The 17,040-nt window shown below is 40.6% G+C and overlaps 1 protein-coding gene across 3 annotated transcripts in view; it reads right to left on the minus strand.

The window, feature by feature from the left end:
- The window catches only part of anapc1 (anaphase promoting complex subunit 1), a 221,014-nt gene that overhangs the window by 105,818 nt on the left and 98,156 nt on the right, over window positions 1–17,040 (minus strand). For all 3 annotated transcript variants that reach the window (XM_060848972.1, XM_060848952.1, XM_060848962.1), the window contains exons 29-33: window positions 13,024–13,258; window positions 11,351–11,442; window positions 3,430–3,564; window positions 2,345–2,427; window positions 53–131 (exon numbers count right to left, since the gene is read on the minus strand). In XM_060848972.1, coding sequence (XP_060704955.1) covers window positions 53–131; window positions 2,345–2,427; window positions 3,430–3,564; window positions 11,351–11,442; window positions 13,024–13,258 — 624 coding nt within the window. The remainder of the gene's footprint in view (window positions 1–52; window positions 132–2,344; window positions 2,428–3,429; window positions 3,565–11,350; window positions 11,443–13,023; window positions 13,259–17,040) is intronic.

Genomic DNA, 17,040 nt, shown 5'->3' on the forward strand with positions numbered 1-17,040 from the left:
GCTCGATTAATGTTTAAAGAGAGATTTCATATGCTTCTGTCTTATTACTTACCCGCATTAAAAGAAATTCTGGCTTCACAAAGTCCAACAAGTACTGGGTGTCCGGGGCTCGCAGCCAGTCTGCGATTGACCTAAGCAACATAAAAACTGGGTTAGTCCTACCACATCCAGGCATCACTTTCTCTCACAATGACAAACATTCCTACAAATATAATCTCCCCAGGAGCATGAACTACAGAGCATTTTATGAAGCACCGAGAAGGAATGAGAGAATGAAAACTCAGGTGGAACTGGAAAAGAAGCAAAAGGACAATCCAAAGTCTGTCCATCTGTTTGAACTGAACAGAAAGCCCACCTACAAACTCATACAGGTAATACGACATGAGTGCTTCATGGAATAATACAGCTGAACAACATATAGGCAACAGTGCCACATGACTGTGTAACTAAGCTGCAGACAATCAGGAAAACTGGGAAATGCAGCATTCTCTGAAGCAACCCACGAACCCATCCTTCACCACCTCGACTTTGTTGAGATCCTCATCACAGTCTTTATTACTACCAGGCAAGTTTTCATTGATGCAATCAAGACTGTCAATCTTTTTTTTGAAAATACCCTGGAAATTTCATCTCAGGCACTTAAAAGCTCAAGTTGATTTTGTAAGGAAATGGTTAATAGTTAACTTTTAGTTTTTGTCTCTTGGTTTCTGTTAAATGGACCATTTTAATTAAAATGGCACAAGTCAACATGGTTCTGTGAAAGGGAAATCGTGATGGACAAATTTTCTGGCGCTCTTTGAGAACAGAATAAGCACTGTTGACAGAGAAACGTCATGCTTTACAAATTTGATTGAATTTTGAGAGGAGGTGACCAAGTGTGTAAATGACACTCGTGCAGTGGATGCAGTTTATATGGATTTCACTATAACCTTTAACAAGGGTCTACTTTGGAGGCCGATTAAGGAGGTAAAAGCATATGGGAACCAGGGTAAGCTGACACTACATTTGCTTCCTTCCTGCAAGTCATTTATATATTGCAGGCAGTTTTGATTCCAGTACTGATTCCTTTGGAATGCTACTGGTTACAGGTTTTCATTTTCGAAACTGAATTCCAGCTAATTTGGACCACCTATTACATTGAAGAATGCAAATTCTCAAGTCACCAGAATGGAAGAACATTGTTGGAGAAGACATTACAGAATTCAAATTATTCCCATCGAACTTGAAACCCAATGAACTCTCTGGTAAAGCATTTTACTGGCAGTATCACAAATGTATGTATAATTATTATCATATCTATGTTACTATCTACAATGGTAATCATTTAATTTTTGATTCCAATAAAAGCCAGATATTTTTGAACTCTGTAATCTTGCGAAATAGTTCATAAACACATCAGATTTTCATCTTGAGAATAAACCTCCAGTACGTGTTCTATCCAGTGTATGTGCACTGATTCTTCCTGCTCTCAGCAGCCCAATCAGACAAAGGTTGGACCATCAAAATTATATCATTCTGGAATTGCTTGTTACAATTTTGATAGTTGTCGAGAAACATTATTAAATCTTGAATAAAAATGTGGGAAAATCAATAGTTGCTTGGGAGCAATCAAGAGAGGAGTTTTAGTTTTGCTGACAGAAGATACACTTTTATCAATGATTTGTAATACTTCCAAATCTACAGGTGACACAAAACTAGGTGGAACTGAGAGTCTTATGGAGCATGGAACGATGCTTCCAGAGGAGCTGCGTGGAGAAGCTAGGGGAGTAGGTTTAAAAAAAAATTTCTTTGATGGAGTACAATGCAGGAAAATGTGAGATTAGCCATGTTGCAAGAAAAGACAGAACAGAGAGTATTTCTTAAATGGTGATAGGTGGGAAATGTTAAACTTCAAAAGGGCTCAAGTGCCCTTGTTCATGTGTAACTTTAATTTATAATGAATCAATTATAGAGTCATACTGCACAGAAACAGATCCTTCTGTTCAATTCGTCCATGGTGACCAGACATCCCAACCTAACCTAGTCCCATTTGTCAGTATTTGATCCATATCCCTCTAAACCCTTCCTATTCATGCATCCATCCAGACACCTTTTAAATGCTGTAATTCTACTTGCAACGTCCTTGAAAATCTGTTTGTGCTGATTTGAATACAGTAGTAGAGGCTTCTTACTGCCATTATGTAGAAGCTTGATGACATCTGCTGTATTGTGTCCCTACTAAAGGAACAATATACTTGCTATAGAGGGCAAGTCTCCTTTGGAAATAATTGAAATTATGCAATCATCATGTACATCTCAGTCGCACCTTTGCTTAGCTGAGGAATTTAACACTATTTTGCCATACCTGTTGTTCGTTTTCAAATAAAGTAAGGCTAAAGCCAGTGTGGCGCCAGGACACGTAACATCGACATTCACAGTGTCCCCTTCCTGTCAAAGAGAAAATTTACAATAAGCCTCAACAGAATTATTAAAACAAAACCAATTTTAAACAAGTTTTCTTCTCTCATGCTAAACTTTGAAAGTGGAGGAGCAGAGCGAGTTGAGGATTAGACTACACAAATCTTTTAAAGAGAGAAAACTAGTAGTAAAATATACAAAATACTGCATTTGTACATCTTTGTAAAAAATAACAGCATGAGATAAGAAAATACTAAACCTGTACAAACCATTGATGTTTTTGCACTGGACCCAATTTTGAGCTGAGCTGTTTTGTTGAGCAGAAATTAGCCATAAACGTAACCTGAATAGTTCAATGATAAATGATCGTTTGAGAAAATGGGGCTCATTCCATTCTAACAAAAGGAGTGAAGAGACTGCACAGGATTTTGACATGATAAATTGGGGAAATACTTGCCAACAGATTGGGACGTAGAAAGGCATAAACTTAAGATTACTACCAAGAGAACAAAGGGAGGTTTAGTAGGAAGTTACTATTAGAAATACAGACCCGGGATGGTCTCCTGAAAAACTGGCAAAATAATAGAATTCATAACATAGGAGCAGAAGTAGGCCATTCAGCCCCGTGACCTTTCTGCCATTCCAAGAGAACATGGGTGATCCATGGCCTTTGGCCCATATCCCTTAATATCTTTGCTTACCAAAATGAAAACCAACAACTGATTTTGCATCAACTGTATTTAACTTCAAACCATCAAGAAAGTACCCTGATTTATCTTTTCAACAGGAATTTAAAAAGAGAAGTGGATAACTATTTCAGTGAGCGAAAATAAAATGTTGGGAAAGGTCAGGAAATAAATGAGTCAAAGTAGTCAACTCTTCCAGAGAGCAGGGAGGAGTGCAGAGGGTTTAGAAATTTAATTATGAATTTGACATAGGATGTCTGAAAGGCATTATATGAAACTTCACTTTGAGCTGGTAACATTAATTTTGCACATGACAGCAACTGAATAATGGAAAGAAAATACAGACCTTTATTTGATAACTGGGCGATTTGTGCTTTTCTCGGTGAATTCCAGGTTGGGTGCGCCTGTGGCCTCCCACCATGTACTGGTACAGCTGATCCGGAACATTCAGGTCAGACATACCTATCAGGTTACTCCCGTGCTGCAGGGTAATTCAGAAAGGCAACAGAATGAAACGATATCACCAAAAACAAAGAGACACAAATATCATGAAACAAAAGCCGAAAGCACTGCAGATTCTGGAAATCTGAAACTAAAACAGGAATTGAACTCTGATTTCTCTTCACAGATGCTGCCAGAGCTGATGAGTTTCTCCAGCAATTTCTATTTTTGTTACAAATACCACTTAGAGTCATAGAGATGTACAGCACGGAAACAAACCCTTCAGTCTAACCCGTCCATGTTGACCAGATATCCCAACCTAATCTAGCCCCATTTGCCAGTATTTGGCCCATATCCCTCTGAACCCTTCCTATTCATACACCCATCCTGATGCCTTTTAAATGTTGCAACTGTACCAGTCTCCACACATCCTCTGGCAGCTCATTCCATATAAGCAACACCCTCTGCGTGAAACGTGGCTCCTTAAGTCCCTTTTATATCTTTACCCTCTCATCCTAAACCTATGGCCTCAGGTTCTGGACTTCCCTACCTCAGGGAAACAACCGTGTCTATTTATCCTATGCATGCCCCTCATGATTTTATAAAGCTCTATAAGGTCACCCCATAGCCTTCAATGCTCCAGGGAAAACAGCCCTAGCCTATTCAGCCTCTCCCTGTAGCTCAAATCCTCCAACCCTGGCAACATCCTTGTAAATCTTTTCTGAACCCTTTCAAGTTTCACAACATCCTTCTGAGGAAGACGACTAGGATTGCATGCAATATTCCAAAAGTGGCTGTATCAGCTGCAACATGGCCTCTCAACTCCTATACTCAATGCTCTGAGCAATAAAGGAAAGCATACCTTTTTGAACTCAACTTGATTAAGTTCAGTTAATTAAATACTTCAGAAATAAAAATTTGGTGTTAGTGTTGACGACCATGTACCTACTAATTATCATTAAAAACCCGTCTGATTCACTCACGTTATTTCGGAAAGATGACTCACCACCCTTGCTTGGTCTGGTATGTCTCCAAACCCACTGGATGTGTTGAGTTTTAACTGTCCTCTGAAATTACCTTGCAATCCACTTAGTCCCTGGGTAATTGAGTGCCAAATACTGACTTTATCAGTGATACCCACATTACGTGAAAAACATTGAAAAGGAAACTATTACTGTGCTAAATTGGGAAGGATTGAGAACAGATCTGAGCACCTCTGAGGTGCTTGGGACCTTCAGCAGCAGCAGAACTGTATTCACTTATCACTTGTAACTTTACAGTACAGCATATGCCTCAGTCTACCATTAGTATCAATCCACAGAGGAGTGTCAGACAGAATATGAGGATCAGCATCAATCATGATGAATCAGCCTGATGAAGCTACAACACAAGAACACATCCACAATAAACAGAAGGAGCACACGATAGACAGAGCTAAGTGATCCCACAACTGGATATCAAGTTAAAACTCTGGTGTCCTGCCGTATCTAGTTGTGAATGGAATGGTGATGGATGACTTCAGAATATTGGCTGTAAGAATCACCCAGTATGACTATGCCTGGCATTTACTTGACAGATATGTAGGGTAACTCTGTCCAGGAAGATATAAATCCTCATGTTAGTAAGGAGGACGAAACAGAGTCAAGTGGGCAGACAGCTGTATTATTGGTAGACGATTACTCCAGAGACCCTGGAGATCTGGGTTCAAATCCTGCACTGGCAGATGACAGAATCCGAATTCAACAAATATTGCGAATGAGGAGTCTAATAATGACCATGAAACCATTGTCTATTGACAGGAGAAACCCATTGGGTTCACTCATGTCCTTTAGGGAAGGAAACTGCCACTGATTTGGCCTACATGTGACTCCAGATGCACAGCAACGTGGCTGACACTTACTGCAAACCCACCCCTGAAAATCAGCCCTTTAACCCCACTCGCTGTTTCCTGCCCATTTGCCAATTCATCCAATATTCCTGCTGATATACTACATCCAACACACTGTGCTCTTATGATTTAACCTTTTGTGGGGAACCTTGACAAATATCTTTTGGAAGTCCAAATATAACATAGTGACTGGGTCCCCTCTCTCCACTCTGATTGAAACTTCATCAAAAAACTCTTCATAAATGAGCCAAACATAATTTCCCATTTGTGAAGTGATGCTGAGTCCGCTTGATTAGATAATGATTTGCCAAATGCTCTGCTACTACTTCCTTAATAATTGATTTCCATACTTTTCCAATAATAAATGTTTGGTTAATCAGCCTCTGGTTACCCACATTCTGTTTAATTCCTCTGCCATTTCCTTGCTCCTCAAAATAGTCTCCTCAGATCCATTTTCTAAGGGGCCTATGTTCACTTTGACGTCTCATTCCTATTTTTTGTATTTAAAAAAAACTCTTACTGTCAGTTTTTATATTCCTCACTAGCTTGCCTCTTAGTTTATTTTCTCTGTCTTTATTATCTTTTAAGCACTCCTTTGTTGGATTCTGAATATATCCCATTATTTTGGGCCATCACTGATTTTGGTCTCCTTAAATGCTTTTTTCTTTCAACTTAATTCTCTCCTTCACTTCCTTCATTTGTTGGATTATCCCTCCCTTAGAAATTTTCCTCTTTACTTGGGTGCATTTTTTGCTGAGTGCCATGAATTACCTCCTTACATGTTTACCACTGGTTGCTTACTGTTATTCCGAATAATCTCCAACCAGCTCACTTTAGCTAAATCTATTCTCATTTCATTGCAATTTCCGATATTTAAGTTAAACATAGTTTTTGTGAGCTAAGTTTCTCATTCTCGAGCTGAATATTAAATTTTATCATGTTACGATCACTATTTCCTCGAGGATCTTTTACTTGGATGTCATTTATTAAACCTGCCTCATTACCCATTACCAGATTCAATGTAGCCAGCTCTCTGGTTGGCTCCATGAAATATTGCGCCAAGAAACTATTGTTAATGAACCCTATGAATTCATTGCTGTAGCTACCTTTTCCAATTTGATTAACCCAATCAACCTGAAGATTAAAGTCATCCATAATTATTGCTCTATCCCTTTCACATGCCTTATTATTTGCAGCCTTTCCCACAGAATGGCTATCGTTTAGGGGATCCATACACTACTCCAACCAATGTCTGTTTTCCGTTGTGGTTTTATTTTAACCTTCCCCCCCCCCCCCCCCCCCCATGGACTTTACAGCATCCGACCCTCGTTTAGTTTCTTATTAACAGTGTTGCCACACCACCTTTCCAAGCCTCCTGTCTTTCAGAAAGATCAAAAATCTCAGAATGTTAAGCTCCCAGTTTTGATTTTCTTGGAATTGGGTTTCCTAGTGCTTGTGAGAGCATATTAATTTGCCTCAATGTAAACTGTCAGTTCATCTGCCTTATTCTGAATACTTCATGCACAAAGATATAAAACCTTTAAGTTTGTTCTGTTAGTGGGCTTGACTACATTTTGACACTTGAAGACCACATACAATTTGTACCAAAGACTCTGCTCTACCTGAAGATACATAAATAACAGATATATCCTTCATCCCGAAAGATAATGAAGCCAAACTGAAGGACATTTCTCATACCGACCTCTCCAGTATGCAACCTTTTATGGCTAACCTTCTCAGACCCAAGCATCATATGTTATACTTCACTATCTTTGTCTATACTAAGAATATAAATGGTCTGCTGGAACTAAATGGAAGTCATGGTTGTATATTCATTGTCTATCCTAATATTCAATCCCATGCTTTGCCAGATATTTATCCATCTCTTAGAAGGAATCCTCACAAAAATCAGCTCCCTTCAGAATCTGCTCTACATCTCAATTACTCCACTGACAGAAAAAAATTCTCTGTTTATTAACCCAGCTACAATCTGGCCCAACTTGAAAATGCACTTTCCAACTTCATCCCAAGTCACACACATGCTTTCCATGTACACCTCGATAATTCAGAGACGAGTTCCTTTAACTTTGGTGCAACAAAATCCCGTTCAGCTCTGCAAGTCTTTCTCTCAAACTTCAAGCGTCAAGTGCAATCCTCATTCTTGATGCTTTTTGAATGCTCTCCAGTGAATGCATTTTGAAGACAGAACACAATCTTAGCAACGATCTCCGGTAAGATCATTAGACAAAGGGTCAAATGACTCGAAATGTTAACTGTTTTTCTCTCTACAGATGTGTTTCTCTCAACTGCCTCCACTTCATTTCTTAATAACATTGCTGCCCTCACTTTATTCCTCCTGTCTCTCTGTAAAACCTGCTAATTTCCACTGCACTTTCTGCTTAAGATCATTAATCTTTGACATGCTATCACATCTTCACCTCAATCTATGAAGAACCATCTGTAGTTTTGTTGATGTCAGCAACACACATACTGGGCATGTCCAAAGAATGTTGTGCAGCTATCATTGATGTTTCGGTCCTTGCTCATTTTATACCCTCATCATAGAAGTCACTGCCTTGCCTCTCAATTATCCAAATTAAAATGTATTTGGTAGTTTGATACAACAATATTGCTTTGAATGTTACAAAGTCCTTGGGCCATAGAGGTTGCCATCACAAACAAATGTTATTATGACAAATACTTTCTCTCAGATATTGAATAAGTTGACCCTGGAAAAATCAATCACTGCTTCCCAAATGGAGCCTTTTCCATTATCATCAGCATCTGCTTCCTGTTAACACAGAAGTTTTCAGCACTAACTTGAAATAGATCCCCTGTGATTTCAAAAATACATGTTCTTGCAAAAAATAGAATTAAAATACGCAGAAAAGAAACTACTATGGTACAGCAAATTATTTGATTTTGAAACTGAAATTTCCCATTTATTCTATTTTATTTGCATAAGCAGCAAATGTAAAACTGCAGGTATGCCACTGAAAATGCAAAAGCAAAAGAAAAAATGGTGGAAATACTAAGCAGGCCAGTCTTTAATCACAGGGGAGCATTTCTGGTATGACTTATCCCAAACCTGCAATGTTACCTTATGTGTTTTCACACTGTACACTGCTCAACCCATTCTATGCTGATGTAACATCATGTTACATTAAATCGTATCGCACATACAGCAAATTTCGCCTGACACATGTAAAAGTGAAGACTGAACACATCTCTTCAAAAAAAAATCAAGGCTTTTAAAAGTAGAAATTGCATATTAAATTAAATCAGTGCACATAATGCAATCATCCCCTATTCTTTCATTTCAAAAAAGGACACAAACTCAAACTGTGTTCTGCGATCTGGACAGTAACCTGACAGCTTAAACACATGATTATCTATCTGAACATGGAAACAGGAGGCGGGAACTTAATCCCTCAAGTCTATTCTGCTATTCAATGCAATCAGGGTCGGTCTATGACTTAAATTACATAAAACTTTCTTTGCTCTATATCCCTCAACAGCTTAGATTTGTTGTAACCAGTCTCAGATTTAAAATTTACAGCTGACCTAGCATCACTTGCCATTTGTGTGACAGCATTCCAAATATCTGCTGTCCTTTAGAAGTCTAGGCCCAGATTATGCCTCCCAGTCTTGGGTTCCCCAACTAGTGGCAATTGTTTCTCTCAATGCAACCTACCTGCTACATTTTATTTTCTTGAAAACCTTCAACAAAATTATCCCCTAATACACTAAATTCGAGGGAGTTCAATACCGGTTTGCTTACCAATCTCCAGTTGCCGACTTAAAGGAATTAAGAGGTCTGGAGAGAAAGCAGGAATATGGCACTGAGGTAGAGGCTCAGCCATGATCATGTTGAATGGGAGAGCAAGCCTAAGGGGCAAAAAAGACTTCTTTCTGCTCTTAGTTTTTATGTTTCTTGAACCATTGTAGTCTCTGGGGTGTAAGTACACTAACAGTGCTGTAAGGAATGAAGTTCCAGGATACTGACCCAACAACAGTGAAGAAATGGCAATGTAGTTCTATGTCAAGATAGCATGTGCCTTGAAGGTGACTTGCAGGTGGTGTCCCCACATTTCTGCTGCCTTTGTTGTTCTTGGCAGTAGAGGTCATTGGTCAAAGGTGCTGTTTGCGAAGGCTTGGCGGATTGCCAAATGCACTGTCCGAGAAACTACCACATACAGGATGAATAATAACTTTCAAAGGGGAACTGGATGAATACTTGAAGAAAATAAAATGTGCAATACTGTGAGATAGAGCAGGACAGTAGGATCAATTGGATAACTTGGATAAGAGATTCTTCATTTCTAAGGGGATTGATGATTACGGGAAGACGGCAGAGCTTGAGAAACATGTCAGCGAAGCAGACTGGATGGGCCTAATTCTGCTTCTACATCTTTATGGTCTGAATGCCTTTCTCCTGTGGTAAACTTCAGCACAAGTCAGCAAGTTTCCTGCTCTTGACTGCCATCTAGCAATCTGTGCTGAGTGCACACACGAGGCAAAGTTAGAATTAAGTGCTCTCTAATTTTCTGAACAATCTCTGATCCATTGGTTGTGGGATTGCTTAGCTTGGTCTCTCACTTGCTGCTTATGCTGTTTGACATGGAAGTAGTCCTGTTTGGTGACTTCATCAGGTTGACACATCATTTTAAGATATGATTGGTGCTGTTCCTGGCATGTCCTCCTGCACTCACCATTTAACCAGTGTTGATCCCCTGGCTTGATAGTAATGGTTGAGTGGGGTATATGTTGGGCCATTAAGTTATAGATTTAATCGGAATATATATCTACAGCTGTTGATGCCCACAGCATCTCTTGAGTGTCTAGTCTTGAGCTAGCTCTGTTTAAAATCTGTCCCATTTACACAGTAATAGTGCCACACATAATGGAGGGTGTTCCCAATGTGAAGGTGGTACTTTGTCTCCACCAGGACAGTGCAGAGGTCACTGTTAATCTGTAGGGGCATTGAACATACATTAAAATCTACCAAAATGGGGTCACATTTCCACAATGCTTCATTGTCTGCAAAGCAGGTGATCATTTACAACATTATAAATGCAAGTCTTTCCTTCATTTGCTTTGACTAGATGCAGTTATTTAACATCCTCTGATAATATTTGACCAGTTCCCAGTGCCATAATGTTCCAAACTGCTTGCGATCTATGAAAGACTCTTTAAACTGTCGTACTTGCTCTGATTTAGGGATCAGAGCAGTTAATTTGTGCACAGCAGGCTTCTACAAGCAACAATCTGACAATGATTAGATCATCTGTATTAGTCACATTAGTTGGTGAGAAGTATTAGCCAGGAGACAAGGCAGTCTCACCACTGTTCTTTGAAATAATGCTGTATGGGAGGTCGCTGGAGGGTCAGAGTTGTAAAAACAAACTGGAAAGATTGGGACTTTTTTCACTGGAGCGTAGAGGTTGAGGGGTGACCTTACTGAAGTTTATAAAATCATGAGGAGCAGAGATAAAGTCTTTTCTGTCGGATGGAGGAGTTCACAACTAAGGGGCATAGATTTAATGTGAGAGAAAGAAAGAATTAAAAAGGACAGGAGGAACTTTTTTAACACAGAGAGTGGTTCACATGTGGAATGAACTGCCAGAGGATGTGGTGAATGCAGGTACAGTTAGAATCTTTAGAAGGCATTTGAATAAGTTCATGAATAGGAGTGGTTTGGAGAGATATGGGGAAGGTACAGGCAGCTGGGACTAGTTTAGATTGGGAACATGGTCAGCGTGAACTAGTTGGACCGAAGGGTCTGTTTCCATGCTTTTAGACACGATAGCAGCCCTTGAGCACAAAATAACTGGGGCAGACTGAAGATGGAAATAAAGATGGTTTTTAAATGGCTAACTCGCTTTTGCAGAAAATGCTGACAGCTGAAAACACAATCATCTGTGCAGCTGACACTTACTCCCAGACAGACCATGCCAAGAGCAAGACCAGAAGCCAACGAGTACGATTCCCGATCTGTACAGTTCTCCATCTCAGGGCCTGGAGGACGACCTAAACAGAAAAAACAAGATTGATCGCATTGTTTAACCAAGTCACAACTGGAAGCACTTTGCTTGCTGCTTTTTATTTTGGAATGTCAACTTTTGAAAAATTTCACCATTTCCTTAAGAAGTGGTTTCCAAAAATATAGCTATTCCTTAATTTCCACAGTGAACTTGTTTTCCTCAGGAAAGATTTATAGGACACATCATTCCAGGCAGGTGAAAATTGGCAGCTTCAGACTCGAAGTACAAAAGCATGTCTACGCCAAAATCACTAGAGACAACACCATCCAGAGTTCCCACTTCCTCATCACTCCAGGGGTGTGTTACACCTCAGCCAACATTGCCTCTTCATTCCAAAACAACTCTTACATACGTTACATTCTTACGCTAAATTAACTGATTGTAAACTTCCTTTTGATGGATGGGAGCAGAAGAACAGAAGTCAGGATTTTTGATGGAAACCAAGATTCTTTTACTTTGCTTGATTTTGACATATATGCCTTCAGCCTTTCATTGAAAGAATCTCAATTCATTCAAAGTACACCACTTTGCACAATTTATCGCCTGTGCTGTACTTTTACCAGAGTGTCATACTGAATTATGACAATGGAGAGATGGTGATGTAACACCAATGCCACTGGACTTATAAGTTCTCAGCTCATGCCTAATGTTTTGGACATCAGGGTTCTAATCCCACCGCTGCTGTTAGTGGAATTTAAATTCAAAGAATAAACCTGGAATATAAAGCTTGCGTCAGTACAAGTGCCAAGCACCAATCCGAAGGCCTTGCTTGGTTTTACCTACAGATGACACTAGATCCATAGCAATGTGGTTAATTCTTAACTGCAGTACTGTGCCAGTTCTGGTCTCCTTCTTATTGAAGGGAGATTATTAAGATGGAGGGAGTTCAGATGAGATTTACCAGAATGTTGCCGGGATTGGAGGATTTGAAGTTATAAGGAGACACTGGATTAAAGGGGACATCTTCATTGGAGTGGACAAGATTGGGGGGTGATCTTATAGGGATTTGTAAAATCATGAGGGATATAATAAATCAAGTCAATGGCAGGTGTCTTTTCCCTGAGGTGGGGGATTTCAGGACTAGAGGACGTATTTTTAAAGTGAGAGGAGGAAGATTTAAAAAACATGAGAGGCCTTTTATTTAACACATGGTTTGTGTGTGGAAGGAAATTCCAAAGGAAGTGGTGCATGTGGATACAGATGCAACATTTAAAAGACATATTGGTAAGTACATGACTAATACATGTTTGGAGGGATATGGGCCAAGTCCTGCAGGTTGGACTAGTTCAGTTTGGGATTACAGTCGGCATAGACTGATTGGACCGAAAGGTCTGTTTCCATGCTGTCTGACTCTCTGACTCTAAAGGCCTAGCATGCCACTCAGTTCAAGGGCAATGAGGGATGAGCAATAAATGCTGACCTTGCCAGTGACACCTACATGCCTTGAAAGATTAAAGGAAACAAAGCTCAAAAGACAAGGACACTGTCTCGTCAGACAAAAGCTTACTGGACTCAAACCAGCTACTGAACTTCTTTTAGAGGAGAGTCAGAGTGGAAGGTGCCTCACCTATTTCAGTCAGAAGTACTTCAGCAATGTGCCGGTGTGCAGTTCCTTGATATACCAGTCCTATACCCATCACTGCTGCAACCTGCAGGTTGTGGGGGACATCCAATTCTGTTGAGGTTGGAGGCAGCAGTGCAGGGATATGAATACTCAGGAGGCGCGTGACTGATATATCCATTGTGCCCAGTTTTGCGGCTGAAATTCCCAGGAGCAATCCAATGCTGGTCATCTCATGGCCCTGCCAGACAGCACAAGGAAAACATGCTATTTCAGAAACTTTACAAAAAAGAGAGAAAAGATAAGTTACCAACATCTAATATGATCATTTCAAATCAATTGTTGAACACTGTACCAGATTCATGAAACTAACCACCACTGAGAACAGTAGTGACTTAAGAACACAATGTGGATTAAAAATCTTCAATGCCCAGAGAACACAGAGGATTAAAAACAATGCAGCACTAGTGAGAGAACACAGCGAGATTATATAAGAAAAGGCAATGGCTAGAGAACAGTGAAAATAACAAATGGCGGCAATAATTAGAGAACAGAGTGAGGGGAGGGGATTGAGGACTTGGTGGGGGGGGCTCCTTGGTGAGAACACAGGAGGGGGAGCAAAGATGCAGGAAGGAGGGGAGAGAGGATACGGCAGGGAGAGTGAGGACGTGGGAAGGAGGGGGAGTGAGACAGTGATATGAGGACTGAGGAGGGAGGACTTGGGACGAGGTAAGTCAGGACGTGGGATTCAGGATGGAGGGAGAGAACATGGGCAGGGGTAACTTCTCTTCCTCCCCCAACCCCCAAAACCATTCTATTTAACCTGGACCCAAAACCGAACATGTTTAAATACAACTGTACAAACTTAAGTGACACTAAGTGCACATGAGCTGATGTCAGCCAATGCAGCCTGAAAACAAAACACTTAACGGGCAAATGGTTAGAATCCCAACAGTGTGGCCTGAGGGCACAGGGGAGGCAGATTCAATTAATGTCCTCAAACAGCAATTGAATCAATTATCTGAAAAAATATGCAGAGCTAAAGGAAATGGTGACAGCATGGGACTAGTTCAGCTGTGGTTACGGAACGCTGGCAGACCATTCAGCCCCTCTAGGTCACGGCTCATCAATAAATCCCAATACTATTTTCCCACACTGCTACCAAAACTACTGCGTTTGATGTACAGAAATCTATCAATCTCTGTCTAGAACTTCCTCAATGACCGAGTTTCCACAGTCCATTGGGGTAAAGAATTCCAAAGACTTATCATCCTCTTGAGTGAAGTGGTAACTAGTGCAGTGCCATGGGGATCAGAGCTGAGACCACAATTATTTATACGACAAATAATAGACTTGGATGAGGAAAGTAAATGTACTGAGGCCAAGTTTGCAGATGACACAAACAATCTACAGATGAATAAAGACAGGATGAGCAAGTTTGCAAAACCTTGGCAGACAGAATGTGGGAAAAAGTGAGCGTATGCACTTGGGCAGGGACAAAGGGGTTAAATGTTATTTAAGTAGAAAAAGACTGCAGAAAGCTATTGCATGGAGGGACTTAGATGTCCTTCTGCATAAATCACAAAAAAAATAGTACAGAGGTTCAGCAGGTTACAGGGAATGCAAATGGAGATAGGAGAATAAAAATAGGAAGGCTTTGCTACAACTATAGAAGGTACTTGTCACACCACAGCTGGAATCCTGTAAACAGTTTTCATCAGCTTCAAAGGAAAGATTACTGGCATTAGAGGCAATTCAGTGAAAGTGCACTAAAGTGAACAGACTGTCTCATGTGGAGAGATTGAGTGAACTGGGTCTGTACATACTGGAGTTTCGATGAATGAAAGGAGATCTTTTGGAAACATACAAGACTCTAAAAGGGCTTGAGGAGTGGTTACTGCCTCTTGTGGGAGAGTCTCGGAGCAGGGGGCATGATCTCAGAATACAGGGTCACTCACTTAAGATTGAAATGAGGAGAAATTTCCTCTCAGTGGGAGGTGAATCAAATGGAATTCTTCACGGCAAAAGCCTGCAGAGGTTCAGTCATTAAATACACTCATGGCTGATCCAGACAGATTTTTTATCCATAAAGGAACCATGGTGCAGGCACGATGGACCAAATAGGCTCAGCTGCCACAGAGTCTCAGAGACGTACTGCATGGAAACAGACCCTTCGGTCCAACCCATCATGCCGACCAGATATCCCAAACCAATCTAGTCCCACCATCCAGCACCTGGCCCATATCGCTCCAAACCCTTACCATTCATATATCCATCCAGATGCCTTATAAATGTTACAATTGTACCAGCTTCCACTACTTCCTCTGGGAGCCCACTCCACACATGCACCACCCTCTGCGTGAAAAAGTTGCCCCTTAGGTCCCTTTTATATCTTTCCCCTCTTACCCTAAACCTATGCCCTCTAGTTCTGATTCCCCTAACCCCGGCAAAAGACCTTGTCTATTTACCCTATCCATGCCCCTCATGATTTTATAAATTCTGTAACGATGATCTGATTCTGAGAAAAGGCAGGAAATTGGAGTTGAGGGTTATCAGATCAGCCATGGTCTCATTGAATAGTCTCAAGTGAAGAAGTTCCTCCTTATTTCAATCCTAAATAGCTTGTCTTTTATTCTGTAATAAACATCCCATGTTTCTAGACCTCACAACCAAGGAAATTATTCTATAGCTACTCCATTGATCTCTGTACGAATTTTGTAATTTTCCATCAGATCATCTCTCATTCTTCGAAATCTGAGAGGATACAGGTCCAATCTCCTCCACCTCTCAAGGGCCCATCCCACCATCCCAGGCACCAACCTGGTCAACTTCTGCTGCACTCCCATTATTGCAAGTATATTCTTCCTTAAAGAAAAAGATCAGAACAACATGCAATACTCCTGGTGTGATTTTATCAGTGCTTCATACTATCAAAGCAAGACTTCTTTGTTCCAGTACTCAAGTCCCTCTTGCAATAAGGGCTAATAAATTGTTTGCCTCATGAATTGCTTGCTAAATCTAAATGTTAGCTTTCAGTTACTGAAGAACAGGGACCCCGAGGTCCTTTTGGAGATCAAGAAGGCGCAATCTCTCACCATTTAAGAAATAAACCTCACCTTGGTTCCTCGCATACATTCCATCTGCCATGCTCTTGCCCAATGACATGCCCAAATCCACCTCTTCCCATGACCACCTTCTGCCCCAGGTGTAACCAAGCCTGCGTGTACAGCTATTGACAGGCTCACTGGGAGAGTGGAAAAGAGTCATCCCCGTCAGCGAGGGACCGCCAATGAGTCTAAATCACTTTGAAGTCTCTTTGCACCTTTATCACAACTCACATTCCCAAGTTTTGTATCATCTGTAAATTTGGAAAAAGATATATTTTGTCTCCACATCTAAACCATAGGTACAGACTGTGAAAAGCTTGGGCCTAGCACAGTTCTCTGTGGTACACCCCTAGTCATAACGTGAGAACTGAGAATGACTGATTTATTGTTCCTCTTTAACTGTCAACCAGCCCTCAATCCATGTTATTACATTACCGCCAATCCCATGTGCTCATATTTTCTTTGCTAATCTCCTGTGTGGGACTTCACCTAAAGCCTCTCACAGTCCAAAAACATTAAGTTCTCTTGTTCCCCCTTAACGCCAATGCTAGCCACAAACTCATATAACGCCTTTCACATTTGCTAAAACATGCTTTCCTCCACATAAATACATGTTGACTCGACTCCAATGAGACAATTATTTTCTAAATGTCTAGTCATTGCATGTCCTTTTTAATAGATTCTAGCATTTTACCTGGCTACTGATATCAGACTAACAAGTTTGTAACTTTCTGCATAAGAACATAAAAAACAGTAATAGGAGTAGGAATTCAGCCCTGCAAGCCTGCTCTGGCTCTCAACAGGAACATGCTGATCTGATGCTCCTCATATCCACTTTCTTACATTTTTCCCATAACCCCTGATTCCTCTATTGACCAAGCAGCTATCTCAGCCTTAAGTATACACAAGGACTCTG

Source organism: Hemiscyllium ocellatum, chromosome 3, assembly GCF_020745735.1.
Source record: "Hemiscyllium ocellatum isolate sHemOce1 chromosome 3, sHemOce1.pat.X.cur, whole genome shotgun sequence".
Taxonomy (NCBI): domain Eukaryota; kingdom Metazoa; phylum Chordata; class Chondrichthyes; order Orectolobiformes; family Hemiscylliidae; genus Hemiscyllium; species Hemiscyllium ocellatum.